The sequence below is a fragment of the Condylostylus longicornis genome, unplaced genomic scaffold, assembly GCF_029603195.1.
Source record: "Condylostylus longicornis isolate FDR11 unplaced genomic scaffold, ASM2960319v2 ptg000004l, whole genome shotgun sequence".
NCBI classification, from domain to species: domain Eukaryota; kingdom Metazoa; phylum Arthropoda; class Insecta; order Diptera; family Dolichopodidae; genus Condylostylus; species Condylostylus longicornis.
Genome location: NW_026577973.1, coordinates 6,247,870 through 6,262,307, shown reverse-complemented (window position 1 = coordinate 6,262,307; position 14,438 = coordinate 6,247,870). Strand labels below are relative to the sequence as shown.

Here is a 14,438-nt window from a genome sequence, read left to right as displayed (position 1 = left end):
AATATTTTTTTTTAACATTCAAAACGTTTAATTTAAGTAGCGTTAATAATCACGACATTTTAATATCAACTTAAAATACTCGGTATTAAAAATTTTCATGGACGCATAGAGACATTCGGAATCATTACAAGTTTTATTAATGATAATAATAATAATATTAATAGTAATGATAATAATAATAACATTAATAACAATAACAATAATATTTGCAATGACAATAACAGTAATAATATTAATAATGATGTTGTTATTAATCACAATAATGATAATAACAATAAGGTTAGTGTGAGTATCAATAATATAAATGATACGAATACCAATAACAACAATGATAATAACAATAATATTAATAATAATAATAATCATAATAATATCAATAATAATAGTAATGATATTAATGGTTATCGTAATAAGAATAATGATAGTAATAATATTAATAGTGATAATGTTATTAAAAATAGTAAGAATAACTATCCTAATTTTGTTCATGGGGGTATTTTCACGGGTTCTTCTTCTGTATCAGCTAGTGGACAGGCATCTTGCATTTCTAGTAACCCAGCTATTCCTGTAAAATCGTTTTCGGCGCCTGTAACTCAAAGTATTGCCAACCCGCTTCTTCCTCCTATAGTGCGTATGACAAAAAAAGCGGCTGAAGAGGGCGACAGCGTTTACGTATTATCGCGATTTAGAGATCGAGCCGTGTATTACAATGTGAGACTTTTCCTTGCTTATTTACATGATGCCTCTGACAATGTTCATCATGAAGGTAAAACTAGGATAAGTGTGAAAGTTTTTATTGAGAGTGAGGGTCTTCCTACTGAATATGCACGTTTATCTAAATTATTCAGAAAATTTCACGAGACTCTAGATGTATCATCTCTTCAAGTTGACAAAGACTTAGAAACATACAGGAATCATATGAAAAGTAGGTGGGTTGAATACATACAACGAATGAGAGATGCAAATTATAGATTTTTTCGTTCCTCCGACTCGACGTAATAACTCTAACCTAATCCATCTGACTGATTCTGGTAATAGTTCAACAAGGTTAATAAACCAGCTTTCGTTATATTACCAGAACGTAAGGGGCCTTAGGACTAAAACGAACGAAATCCATAAAAACTCTTTGTTGCTGGACTTTGATGTTTACTTATTGTCTGAAACATGGTTGCATAATTCTATTGACTCATTAGAGTTGTTTGATCACTCTTATGTGGTCTTTAGGAAAGATAGACTTCTTACGGTTTCTGACAATGTAAACATACCCAAGGGTGGAGGAGTTCTTATAGCTTTGAAAAATATCTTTAACGCGTCTGAAGTTAATTTATCTCAATTCCCATCTTTGGAAGTAGTTGCTATTAAAATTCGTTTTGCCAAAAAGTCCTTGTTTTTTATTTGTTGTTATATTCCTCCTAACTCTTCGTGTGAAACTTATCACAATTTAGTGGAGGCTGTTGATTACATTTCGTCTCTGGCTAATGCAGAGGATGACTTAATTATCTGTGGTGATTTTAATTTACCTCATATTTTATGGAAATCAGTCGATGAGGAAAATTACATGACGCCAGCTTATATATCTTCTATTGCTGAAGCAACACTTATTGACGGTTTTAATTCTTATGATTTACAACAAATTTCCAACACTTTTAATTCTAGTGGTAGAATGCTTGACCTTATCTTTACTTCTGATTGGGTTAATGCCTTTCACTATCCTATTTTCACGCCTTTAACTAAAATTGACAACTATCACCCTCCGATAGGATTTAGCTATAACTATGATAGTCCTATAAACTCTCAGCATAATATATCATTTGGATATAATTTTTCTAGAGCTGATTTTGTAGGTCTAAATAATTATTTCTTTACGGTGGATTTCGAGACATTACTTTGTAATGTTCCTATTGACGAAGCAGTAAAGAAATTTTATGATGTCGTTTTACATGGTTTTGACATGTATGTTCCTAAAACGCGTAATAAGAGTATTGATTCAAGTCCGGTTTGGTTCTCAATTGAGTTGAAAAAATTGAGAAATAAAAAGAATAAGGCGTGGAGAAAATATGTTAAGACTCAGAGCTCTGAGTCTTATTCTACTTTCATAAATTTATTTTATTCATTTAAACGTTTGTGTGAAGTGAGTTATAGTAATTATTTGTCAGGTTGCTCTTTGGAATTAAAGCAAAATCCCAAATCTTTCTGGAAGTTTGTTAATTCTAAAAGGAAATCTGATCAATTTCCAAACTTTATGACTTATGGTAATCAAACTACAAATGATCCACAAATAATTTCAGATTTATTTGAAAAATTTTTCTCCAGCGCTTATTCGAATAATATTTTTAACATCAATCCGCAAAATTTTGACTACTTTCCCAACTACATTGGTCAACCCCTCCCTGAAATAGATCTATCGTCAACTAAAGTTTGTTCTTATTTGGAAGCCTTAAACAATGATTGCTTTCCGGGCCCTGATAATATTCCTGAGATTGTTTTAAAACAATGTTCTCGTGTCTTATCAAAGCCAATTTCAACTTTATTTAATAGATCTATTTCTGAGGGTACTTTTCCTAGTTGGTGGAAAACCTCTTTCATACGACCGGTGCATAAAAAGGGAGAAAAAAAGAACATTGAAAATTACCGTCCTATAGCTAAGCTTTCTAGCATCCCTAAAGTATTTGAATTAATGGTTTATGACGTAATCTACAATTATTGCTCAGAATTGGTAGTGCCAAATCAACATGGGTTTTTAAAAATGAAATCTACAGTTACTAATCTTGTTGAATGTAGTTCTAAATTTTTAAATACGATGGAGGCTGGATCCCAGACGGATGTAATTTATACTGATCTGAGCAAGGCTTTTGATTTACTACCACATAATGTAGTACTTTTTAAGCTAGAAAAGTATGGTTTTCCTCCTTTTTTCATTAAATGGATTGGTTCTTATTTGTGTAGTAGGAAATATGGAGTTATTTTTCGTTCATGTATCTCCAATTACTTTGTTGCAAATTCGGGTGTACCTCAGGGTAGTCATTTGGGGCCTCTTCTTTTCATTATTAGTATTAATGATGTAACACGCGTATTAAAACACAGTGATTTAAGTATCTATGCTGATGATATGAAAATTTACAGAAGAATAGACTCCGCTACTGATACCTTGCTCGTACAGCGGGACCTGGATTCTTTTGCTAATTGGTGCAACTTTAACAATCTTTCCCTTAACGTCTCTAAGTGCTCCGTAGTTAGTTATACTCGTCGTTCCGTAACTATAACTTCCAACTATGTCTTGAATAAAGCTAATCTTAACAGGGTTAGTTCTATTAAAGATTTGGGTGTTGTATTTGATGAAAAGTTGACGTTTAGACAGCACTATAACGCCGTGATTAGTAAAGCTAATTCAGTCTTAGGCTTCGTTAAGCGTTATACAAAGGAGTTTAATGATCCCTACGTTATAAAAACTTTGTTTGTGGCTTTGGTACGACCACATCTTGAATATGCAAGTCAGGTTTGGTCTCCTTCTTACCGGGACCACGTAAATAGATTGGAGGCAGTTCAAAAAAACTTTTTAAGGTATGCTCTTCGTAATTTTCATTGGGAAAACCCTATTATTCTCCCACCATACGGAGATCGGTTATTATTACTTCAAATGAAAACACTTGAAAGTAGAAGAATTGTTGCTGATATTTTGTTTATTGTGCAAGTGTTTATGAGCCGCATAAACTTTACATATGCTAAAAATATCATAGAAGCTCAATTAAATAGTGTCACTCGTTTTCGTAATAACAAAATTTTTAATCTTCCTTTTCACCGCACAAATTATGGGAAGAATGAACCTATTTCTCGAATGTTAGTTGCTGTTAATAAATACATTTCTCGTGAGGAGTTATCGCTAACGAAGACTCAACTTAAGAATACCCTCTTTGCAAAATTACATTAGTTGTACACTTTATGAGGTCACTAACTTTTATTATTATCATACATAATATTTATTGTACTCGAAAAATAAATTTAATAATTTTCTGACCTACATTAATAACAACTAACTTTTGCTGACTTTGCAATCTTTTGTTGTAAATGTTTTCATAATTTAAAAAATTTTTTTTTTAAGTCGAACTTTTTGCTAGCTAGGCAACTTTTGTTCAGGTATTTTTAAGTAGTATTAATTTTAAGTTAAAGTTTAATAATAACAATAAAAATTATCATATAGGTTAAATTGTATAATGTAATTTGTAAATTGTAAAATGTTTGAGCTAAACATAAATAAATAAAAAATAAAATAAGTTATGCAGATTATATAAGTGTGTTCACATTTAATACTCATTTTTAGTTTAGAATTTAAATTAAAATTTATTGTATAGATTAATATGAAGAAATTTGTTAATATTTTAGAAATGGCTTAGCTGAGCTTTTACACTAAATTCGAATTACAAACTATATTTTCAACTTTATTGGTTTTTTTTTCATATTAGTGTTTTCGGTCATAAGAAATTCTTGTCCAAAAATTACCTGATTTTAAAAAGCTCTTGTAAAATCAAAGATTAGTCTTGGTCGTTTTAAATTCTTAGATTCGATTAAAAAGTTATGCTAGCTTTTGAAATATGATCAATATTTAAGAAATTAAATAAATAATATGAGCGCATGCATGTTGATTTCAATTCAAAATTTTTGGTAGTTCCGTGTAGTCGTTAATGAATTTTTAAAATGTTTTAATGCAAAAAATAATATTATTTTATAGATCTTGTCAGCAACTTTCACAAATTATAATATAACCAGTTCTTAATTGAATTTACAGACTCTTTTCTTATGCATATCGTGTTTTGGTTGGACCTTTAACACCTAAACTTTGTGATACTCTCTGTTTCAAAATTTTGTTACATATTTTCAAACCTGTTATTTCACATAGTATTTCAATTCAATCAAACGACCATCCATTTAAAGTTTTAAACGTGATTTAGATTAGTGAGACGAATGACTCAAAGTAGATTTTTATTCTTTTGTTTCTTAACTACAAAGCCATAAAATAACTTAAGGGATATTGTTTTTCTGCAACTTTAGCAACTTTCTTTTTAACAATCTCTGAACATCTAAAATGTAGAAGTACGTTAGCAAAAAAAAAAGATTGGATTTCAAAAAACAGTATAAAGTTAAGCAAATTTTTTGCCTATTTTTCATATTTTTTCTGATCCAACTGGAAAACAAAACAAAAAAAAAATATTGCAATCAGAAGGAAACAAAGTTGAAAAAGTTTGTTAAAAAATAACATTAAATTTACCTGTGTATTTTGTTTAGAAATATTTAAAAATTTTTATATTATAAGACCCTTTCATTTTACAAGAAAAAATTCCATTTGTTTTTTAAAACGTGATAGCATACGTCAATAATTTAAATCTTAATTTCAAAATATTTTGACTTTATTTGATTGTGTAAATATGAAGAACTTTTTGTAGTAATCGAAAGCTTTTATGTTTATAATATATGATATTTGTGCTCAATGAACCTAATTCGAACTAAGAAATAAAATGCAGCCCGGTTGAGAACACTTAATTGTAGATTAACCAAATTAAAAATTATGATACGTAAATTATGTACTTATGACACAACTATAAATAAAAACTTTTTTATTTCTTCTGTCACAATTTAAATTACTACATATTTTTTTATGATTTCGGCATATCCTAGAAGTATGCAAAAAATCTTATGATTTTATTCTAATCAATACTATCAGGGTTATTATTAATTATTAATAAGAAATTCACAAAAGGGGTGTTTACGTCATATTTTCAAGTACATAATTTCTTTTAAGTTTCTCTTCTTTTAGCTCTAATAGATTGAATGAAAATATTAAAATAGAATTTTTTGAGAAATATCATCAGAATGTTTTTGGGACTTAATTTAGTTTGTAGTTGGCAATTACTTATCTAACTACCAAATACAAGATTAAAAAATATAAAATAAAACATCTTATCATCAATTTAACATTATCTTTACAAATCCAACACAACACTGTTTTCAAATTCAATTTAATTATAATAATTTCAAATGATTAACAACAAATCAATTAATTTTTGAACACAAAAGAAATTTATTTTAATTTAATTTAAGTTTTCTGATCTGAAGTACAATTCAATTTTATGAAAACTGATTTGACCAGATATTCAGTAATTGAACGAAAGGCAATTCATTTTATTATTAAAATTCTATGAAATACTTTTCATAAGTATATACCCACGCATAAGTACATGCATACCACCATTTTAACGTCAATTAATTTCATCCATTGAAGTTAAATTTCATATTCATTCATATTCATGCAGTAAGTGGTAAAGAATGCTATAATAAAAAAAAAAGAAATCAATTTACCAAAAAAGAAAAGAAAGGACGAAAAAAAAACGCAAAATTAATCGCAAACTCTGAAATTAAAAAAAAAATAAGAGAATGAAACGTCTTATAGCATTTCGTCCTAATGAAATTCAAATATTTCTCCGTCTTTCCTTTTTATTTTTAATTTTCATTTATTCAAATATTAAACTTGAAAGCCTTTATTATTTATTAAAAAACAAGAAGAATGAAAAAAAAAATTAAATATGAATTGAAAATAAAATTATTTTTTCTACGAGAGTTTTTATATACACACAAAATATATTAGTCTTACATACTAGTGGTTTTGTTTACTAACCTATATTTAGAATAATTTACTTAAATATGCATGAATTGCAACATTTTGAAAATAATGTAATATGTAAATTTTGTCCGTCCGGTCAATTTATCCGTATAGGCGTTGAAATTTTGCTGTAAATGTGACTTTCGCTATAAACCGTAACATTGTATTGTTGTGACAACACATGCAATTTTTATGGTAAAAAATAAGACTCGAAGTCAGCTGTTTAAATTACAAGAGTTATAAAAGCTAATAAAAAAGCTAAGCAGAAAAACTGAAAAGTTTAAAGAAATTTTTCCAGATTTCTTAAAATTTTTAGCTCGACTTGCTTGAAATTACAAATTTCTTTTTAAGCACTTTCAAACAGATACACCGTCTGTCTGTTGTCAGACAATATATGTCTTTGAAACTCAATATACATCGGAAATTTTCAATTCTTTTGGCGAAATTTTTGTACATTTTTCTACTTCAATTAACAAAGTTTGGTGCATTAAAGCTTCTAGAGCAATTTTTGCTGCATTAGTTAATTCCCTTAATTAAATAATTATGTAAGTTTGTTATCCAATTAAATTATATTGGACATTAACTTGTTTCATATATTAAGAAACAAAGACAATAATATTATAAGGTAACAATGTATTGATTATATTAGAAATTTCCAGCAACATAGGGCAGGTTTAAGTCTTAAAATGCGAATTTTGGTAAAATTTTATTTAAATGGTCAATTGATAGAACAAATCAAAGTTTTACAATCAATAAGAAAATTTATTTTTAATTCACAATTTCTTAACATATTCTCGTATATTTAAAAGACAAATAACAATAATAATAATTGACTTTAAGAAAATATAAGGAAAAAAAAAATAATAAAACAATAAAAAAACAAGAAAATAGAATTGAAAAGAGTATAAAGGCGAACCAAAGTTAAAGGAAGAAAATGAGCAAAAAAAAATGAAAGAAAAAACATACAAAAGTTGAGTAGAAATTCTTCATCTTCTGTCGGTAAATACCCTTAAGAGATAAAAATTACAAAGGAATTTTACTAAAAATATGGAAAAAAAAATAAAATTAAATGAGAATAAAATAAAAAAAGGCAATATAATAATAAAAATATGAAATTAAAGAGAAGAACCAGATAAAATTATTAACGAAAAGAAAAATAAAAACGAAAAAACAAAGCAAAAAAAGAAGAAAGAACAGAAAGAGAGGAGTTGAGAAATAAAAGACAATTTAATAAATATATTAAATGTCAAAAGCATATGAAAATTACTTTTCGCATTTCTCCAATTCCACTTCCAACCTTTGTCCTCTTTTGTATGTGGTGTTTGTTCATATTTTCTTTGTAATTCTGAGCACACAACTATGTAGGAAATTCCTTTCTATTCTTTGGTCCTTGCAACAAAAAAATTTGTAAAGAAAAAACATAATAATTTTTTTATCTTTTTTGAAATTTTTGTTTTTATTTGTGATGATTTTCCATTTTAGTTTCATGAACATGAGAAAAATAAAAATGAATAAAACAAAAAAAACACAATAAAAAGGAAGAATCGCGTTCAATGCATAAACAGTTCAATTTCCGGTCTTTCGGTACCCACATTTCAAGTGAATATCAATAGACACACAACAATAAAACCAACAAACTATGGAAAGAATCAATACTTATCTTTTTCCATTTAGTTTCCTTTGCATGCAATTAGATTATTTCTATTTAATTTTTGCATTTGTTTTGTTTGACACATTGTTTGACACATACAGTAAAGTCTTATTAAAAACAACTATAAAATATAAACCCATAGCTGGATGCAAAATTTTTTTACAAGGGTCAACGATAACATCATTTTCAAAAATTTGTTTGATGATTGCTTTTTTAGTATCTTTAATGAGATTTATCTTTTAATTATTAACTAATTTTTACAATGACATTTCTGGTTATTCAATATGCTCATATATAAGGCACAATATGCAGTAGCGTATTTTTGATTCGATCACTTTGTTTATCTTGGATTCTCACACCCGTACGAATGTATGTTCGAAGGGTATACTAAATTTGCCTGACTATTTATGACGCTAAGAAATAATGGTCTTAGATATAGACTCAACTGTATTTTTTTGATCAGCGTTGAATTTATAGCAGATTTAACAATATCTGTCCGCCTGTCCGTCCGTCTGTTTAACTCAACGATGACTCAAAAACTCATTGTTTTCACTAGTTCGTCAAATCTTCACAAATGATATATTACAGTAAATGCCAGAATTCTATTAAGAATTTGATCATATCCAGATCGAGATTAAATTGAGCATGTTGGTTCGAGTACCTGCCATACAATTTCAAAATTTATTTGCCTATGTCTCAGAAATTATAGAACTTATAGTATTGAAATTTCGTACAAAATTATTATTAGGGCTGTTGTGTTTGAAAAGTTCCCGAAATTTTTTGGCTCTTTCTGGTAGTTGCCATACAACTTGAAAAGTAATTTGGTAATATCTCGGTAGTTATTCAGCGCATAGTTTTGAAAATTTGCACCAGCAAATATATCTCAATTATCTAAAATCATGCATTCGTACGGGTGCTATTGAGTTGACACGGTCGGCTATATCTATTTTCGTTTTACATTTGTTAAATTCTGAAAAGTTGAACAATAAAAACTTTCTTTTGCAGTTTTAAATGCATTTTACTGTAAATTTGAGAAATAAATGCTATTTTACAAAAACATTTTCTTTTACAACTCATGCCAGATTTGAGGTGTGGGTCGATAATTTTCTATATGATGTTTCACCAATACATTGCGGTTGGTTATATTCATTATAAATATATTATTATGGTATAGTCAATAATTATTATGGCTAGAGTGTGGCTTGCAATATAATTTTAGAAAAAAGAATTTTAGATTTAAATTCAAATTTTCTAGGATGTTTCATGACTTACATATATGCTTTACGTATCGGAAAAATCTCATAATTTTTCCATTATTAAAAATTTACATTATCCTTTTTATCAAGAGTTTGTGATTTCTTTGTGGTAATGTTCTTGTATAATAGGTTTAAGATAAGTATTAAACAAGTAAATTAGCGTGTAAAACAAATGTTTACCCCAGCCAAGCTTGAATATTATTTTATTGTTGTTGTGCTTTCATATGGGCTGGGCTGAGTTCGATACTGAGCTGATAGTCTATTATTTGAGCAATCTTTGAATCTATAAACTAAATTTACCTTAATGAAAAATAAAAATTTAAATTTAAGAAAAAAGTGTAATACGTACTTACATTTTAGAACGAAATTGCTTTATTTAATTAAAAGACCAATAAACTTCAAAATTGAAATACGTTGCCAGAATATCCGATTATGAGTAAACCAAATATAGTTATAGGGAAGAAGTTTATATGCACATAATTACACTATGACGCGTAACAGAAATGCGATTAAATATTAAAAAATTTTTCTCAAATTCTAATAAGATTTCAACAAGCATTTAAGTCTGTACTTAAAATGTCCTGTCCTAAGATTTTCTTTTTACTTTATAACAAAGATTTTCTAAACGAATTCTTTTAATTTTCACCGTTGTCTTGTGTGTCCTTGCATTATGTCAGATTAAACTTTTTTTTTGTGTTGAACTTTTGTTTCTAAATAAAATTGGTATTATGAATTGACTATTGCGTTTTAAATGTATTGTTGTTCCTGCTGAGAAACGGTAATGAATGCATAAAAATGTTTATTGTTAAAATTGAAACTTCAACTGCAAAAACAGTTTATTTGCCGAAAAACTAACAATGGTTTGAATTCGGATCGTGAACTTGGCAGAGATTACCTAAATTATCAAGCGAATCAATTAAATAATTATGATGGTGCTAAAAAAAATTATGAAATTTAATCTGGGACAGGATCTGTAGATTTAAAATATACATTATGGTGTGAAAATAATATTTATTCCTGGTTACAAGCGAATATATACTTATTCCAGATCTTAAGTTCAATTTACATTCCTTCATAATTTCCGTTGTCAATATGCCTCATTTACTTTAGATTTTATTAATACTATTATAAAAAGGACTTTAAACGCTTTACCTTATCAGATGATGCCATCAAAGTAATGACTGTATAGAATGATATAAAACCTTGGCAGATTTTATAAATATCTTATAGTTCGTTGAATCTATTCTACCAATCTTCTTATTCTTCTAAAGTTATCTTGCTTTCAGTTTTAATGACTTTTAAAAAATAATAAACAACTAAACAGAGTCTCCCATAGGAATTTAGTTAAAGGACATAAAGAAAATAAGGAAAAAGAAATATTCACAGTAAATCATCAGATTATATTTAAGGAAATAGTGAACTCTACGCTGTATCAGCTAACTTAAATTTAAATTTCTTTTTTCCTTTTAAGAAAATAAAGTAGTCAAATTAGTTTATTTGCAGACCATATTTAAATGACAAGGTTGAAAATAATTTTTTTCTTTTAAATTTTTATTAGCTGTAATAAAATTTCCTTTAATTTAATGAATTTAGAGTTTATGAAAATAATTTGTTTCCTCTATATTATAAGTTTTTTTTTTTTACTTTGATTACGGTTACCAGAATATCATAATAAAACAGGACGTTCTGGTTAGAAATTTCGGATAAAAATTTTATATTTAAATGTATTCGACGCATTTTTTGCGAACATATATTCTAAAATAGAATGTAAGAAAGTGATGTTGTATGGTGAAACTAAAACTGAGTACAGATTATTTTTCAACCAGAAGTGTAATCAATTAAATTTTATAAGTTTCAATTTTTCAATAAGAACACGAATCTTTATTTGATGAATTTTAAATGCTGCTTATTCCGCATCTTGGAATAAGTCTTATGTAAGCTTTCCTATCGGCCGTTGGGTTTTCAAAAGAAGAGTTTTATATTTTGCGCATTATGAACTTATTCGAGATTTCTCGATTTGAAGTTTCACAATGTTTCTCACTAATAATAAAAATTTTCGAAATACATTTAGAAACAAATAAATTTCAAATATTATTATGAACGACAGTAAGGGCGTGCCACTTAGAAAAATAGATAAACTAAATATTTGGAGAAGTTTTTATTTATTAAAAATATTTTATTCACCCTCATTATCATTATTCATTAAACAACAATTTTATGGTGTAAGTAAATCATTTGGCTTAAAAATGATGTCGGATAAGCATCACTAAAGGATACCCTTGACTAAAGGACCCATGTAATAATATTGCTCAAAACTTTAATTTCAAGTTTCAACTCTGTTCACCGCTGGAATATTTTTGCTAATTTTAATAAACAGTTTCAATATATTTTATAATTAAGTTTAAGCTTATTTGTAACACGTTGACTCCTATGTCTTTAAATCAACTAACATATAGAAAATATATAATAAGTTGAAAAACGAGCAGTACATAATTCTTTACTACTGTTGATAAAAAAAAATGTTTAAAGATTAGAAGGAAAAAAAAAAAAGAAAACGGACAACACAACGGGATATTTGAAAGTACTGTGACCATAAACTTTTTCGTTTTTCTATGTTCTTCGTCCTTTTCCATCAAAATAATAACATTATATTTCGTCTTGTTCCTTTTTTTCTGCTCTTTTGTTTTTTTTGACCAGCATAGAAAATGTCTTTGAGGTTCCGATAAGAACTTAAATTGCAACTTTTATAGTTTGACATGTACACATAACATTTTTTTTTGTGTCGTTGACACTGAACACTATGATAACAAATAAAAATTAAAAATAAAATTTTTATCTTTATATAATATTTTTTTCCGACAAAAATACAATAAAAAAAAACTTTACAATATTTTCCATTTTAATGAATTGCATGTATGTATATGTAAAGGATCTTTAAGGATCAAATGAGATAAAAATTTTAGAAATAAACTAAACTGATTGGTGAAAAAGGAAACTTTTAATTTTTTCCTTTTCAATGTTCATATACGTATGAGAAAATTAAAAAATTCTTATATAATTTTTAATTAACATTATTTCTATTTGATGTACATGTGTTTTTATGACACAGGAAGGATATTTAATCAAAAGGACACTCCTTTAAAATAAGCTTTGTGAACAATTTTTTCCTGCTTTTCCAGTTTTTATAATTTTCTTATAATAAAATATTAATTTATTATAATATTTTCATTTTTAAAAAGGATAATCAAACAATTTGTAGAAAATTATTTTTAAAATGGTATGACGAAAATGCGGTTTTGGATTATTTTGACAAATTAAAAATGTTCTTCCTCTTAATTTTGAAATTAGCTTTTAGTAAAATTATATAAACTTCACTTGTTGTTAAAAAGTTATGAATCCCTCTATGAATTAAGTAGTGGGTTATCGAATCAGCTCAAATTCCATTTCAATAGCGTGTATACAGTAGGAACAGTAGGTATACTCAGTTCGTTAATAAGAAAACGTGTGACACTGGGCTCTATTAAATATTTGGTTTTTATGTTATGAATAGCATGTTAAAAACAGTGAGTAGAATCATGCAAAAATTAATTTAAAAAAACTCAAAAATATCCCACAAAAAATACTCTGAAATGAGTGTTTTTCTGAAAATCAAAATGTTAATTTAATAATCGTTTAAGAATTTTATTCTAAATTTTTAACTATACTAAAAAAACTCAAAATAAATTACTCGAAAACGAGTTTTTAGCAATATTCCAAAAAAATTTTTGAAAAAAAGTGCTAATTAGTTTCACTCTGTCCGTCCGTTCGTGGACATGTTTACAAAACTTCTATAGAAGAAAATTTTATTTTAATATATAAGGCCAAATATTTCAAATCGGAAATATGTAAGGTCAAATATTTTCGGAAATATGTCAAATATTTCCAAAAATGCAAGCTTTTTTAAATTTCCATAAAAAAATAAAATTATTTTTCTTAACACACACAATTAACCCTTAAAATCAAGCATTAATAACGCCTCTTCAAATTTTTGTTTGCTTTATTTCAAAGACAGCATAAATCATTCACCCTAAATGTATGCAATCCTTGAAATAGTTGCGTATATGAGTGAAAGTCATTTGAATAGTGATGTAGTTAGTTTGTATAGTGTTGAATAGGATTGGATTGTTTTTAAAAGCAGTATTTTCACTTGTTGAAGGAAAAATAGCTACAATACAAACCATTGGTTTGACCCAACTGTAAGGTATTTGTATTAAAACCGTTTTTTTAAACCTTCCCGAGGACGAAGCTGTTCCTATGAAACATTGGGCTTTGATAATAAATTTTTATTCAAATACGAATTTTATCGTACTTTAAAAAAATTTAAAATTTTTGAAAATTACATAAAATAAATATTTTTTGTATATGATTGTTGAGTTGGATGAATGGAGCAGTTAAAAAAGTACAATAATTGCAAACTTTTTTTTATTATTGATCTAATATATTACAATATAGATATTGTGCTTCTAAGTAAAAATTTCCAAAAATTTAAAGCATAGATTCTTGTTAAATTTAAAAAAAAATTTTTATATAAAAAATCTTTATTTGTTTCTTTATAGAACCAATTTTACTTACACAATTTTCTTCGTAACTTGCACAATAGTTTTTTTTTCTCAGCTTCTTCTTTTTACCGACCGTATTGTGTAAACAATAGGTAGGTTATGTGATGGCAACAAATTTTGCATATCGAGTTTTCGGTGGGAACGTACTTTTCCATAGTAGGGAAGTGTAAATAAACTATTTTTAGCAACCTGTCGGTCTGTCGGTCTGTCGGTCTGTCGGTCTGTCGGTCTGTCGGTCTGTCGGTCTGTGTGTGCACGCGTGTATCTCAAGTTCGGCTGAA

The 14,438-nt window shown here is 27.4% G+C and overlaps 1 protein-coding gene across 1 annotated transcript; it reads left to right on the top strand.

The window, feature by feature from the left end:
• The first annotated feature begins 262 nt into the window (after window positions 1-262).
• Window positions 263-3,928, top strand: LOC129612668 (uncharacterized). Its single transcript, XM_055526405.1, has 4 exons — window positions 263-279; window positions 462-925; window positions 972-2,252; window positions 2,436-3,928. Exons 1-4 carry the CDS (start codon window positions 263-265, stop codon window positions 3,926-3,928), a joined length of 3,255 nt encoding a protein of 1,084 aa, XP_055382380.1.
• Window positions 3,929-14,438: the final 10,510 nt, after the last annotated feature.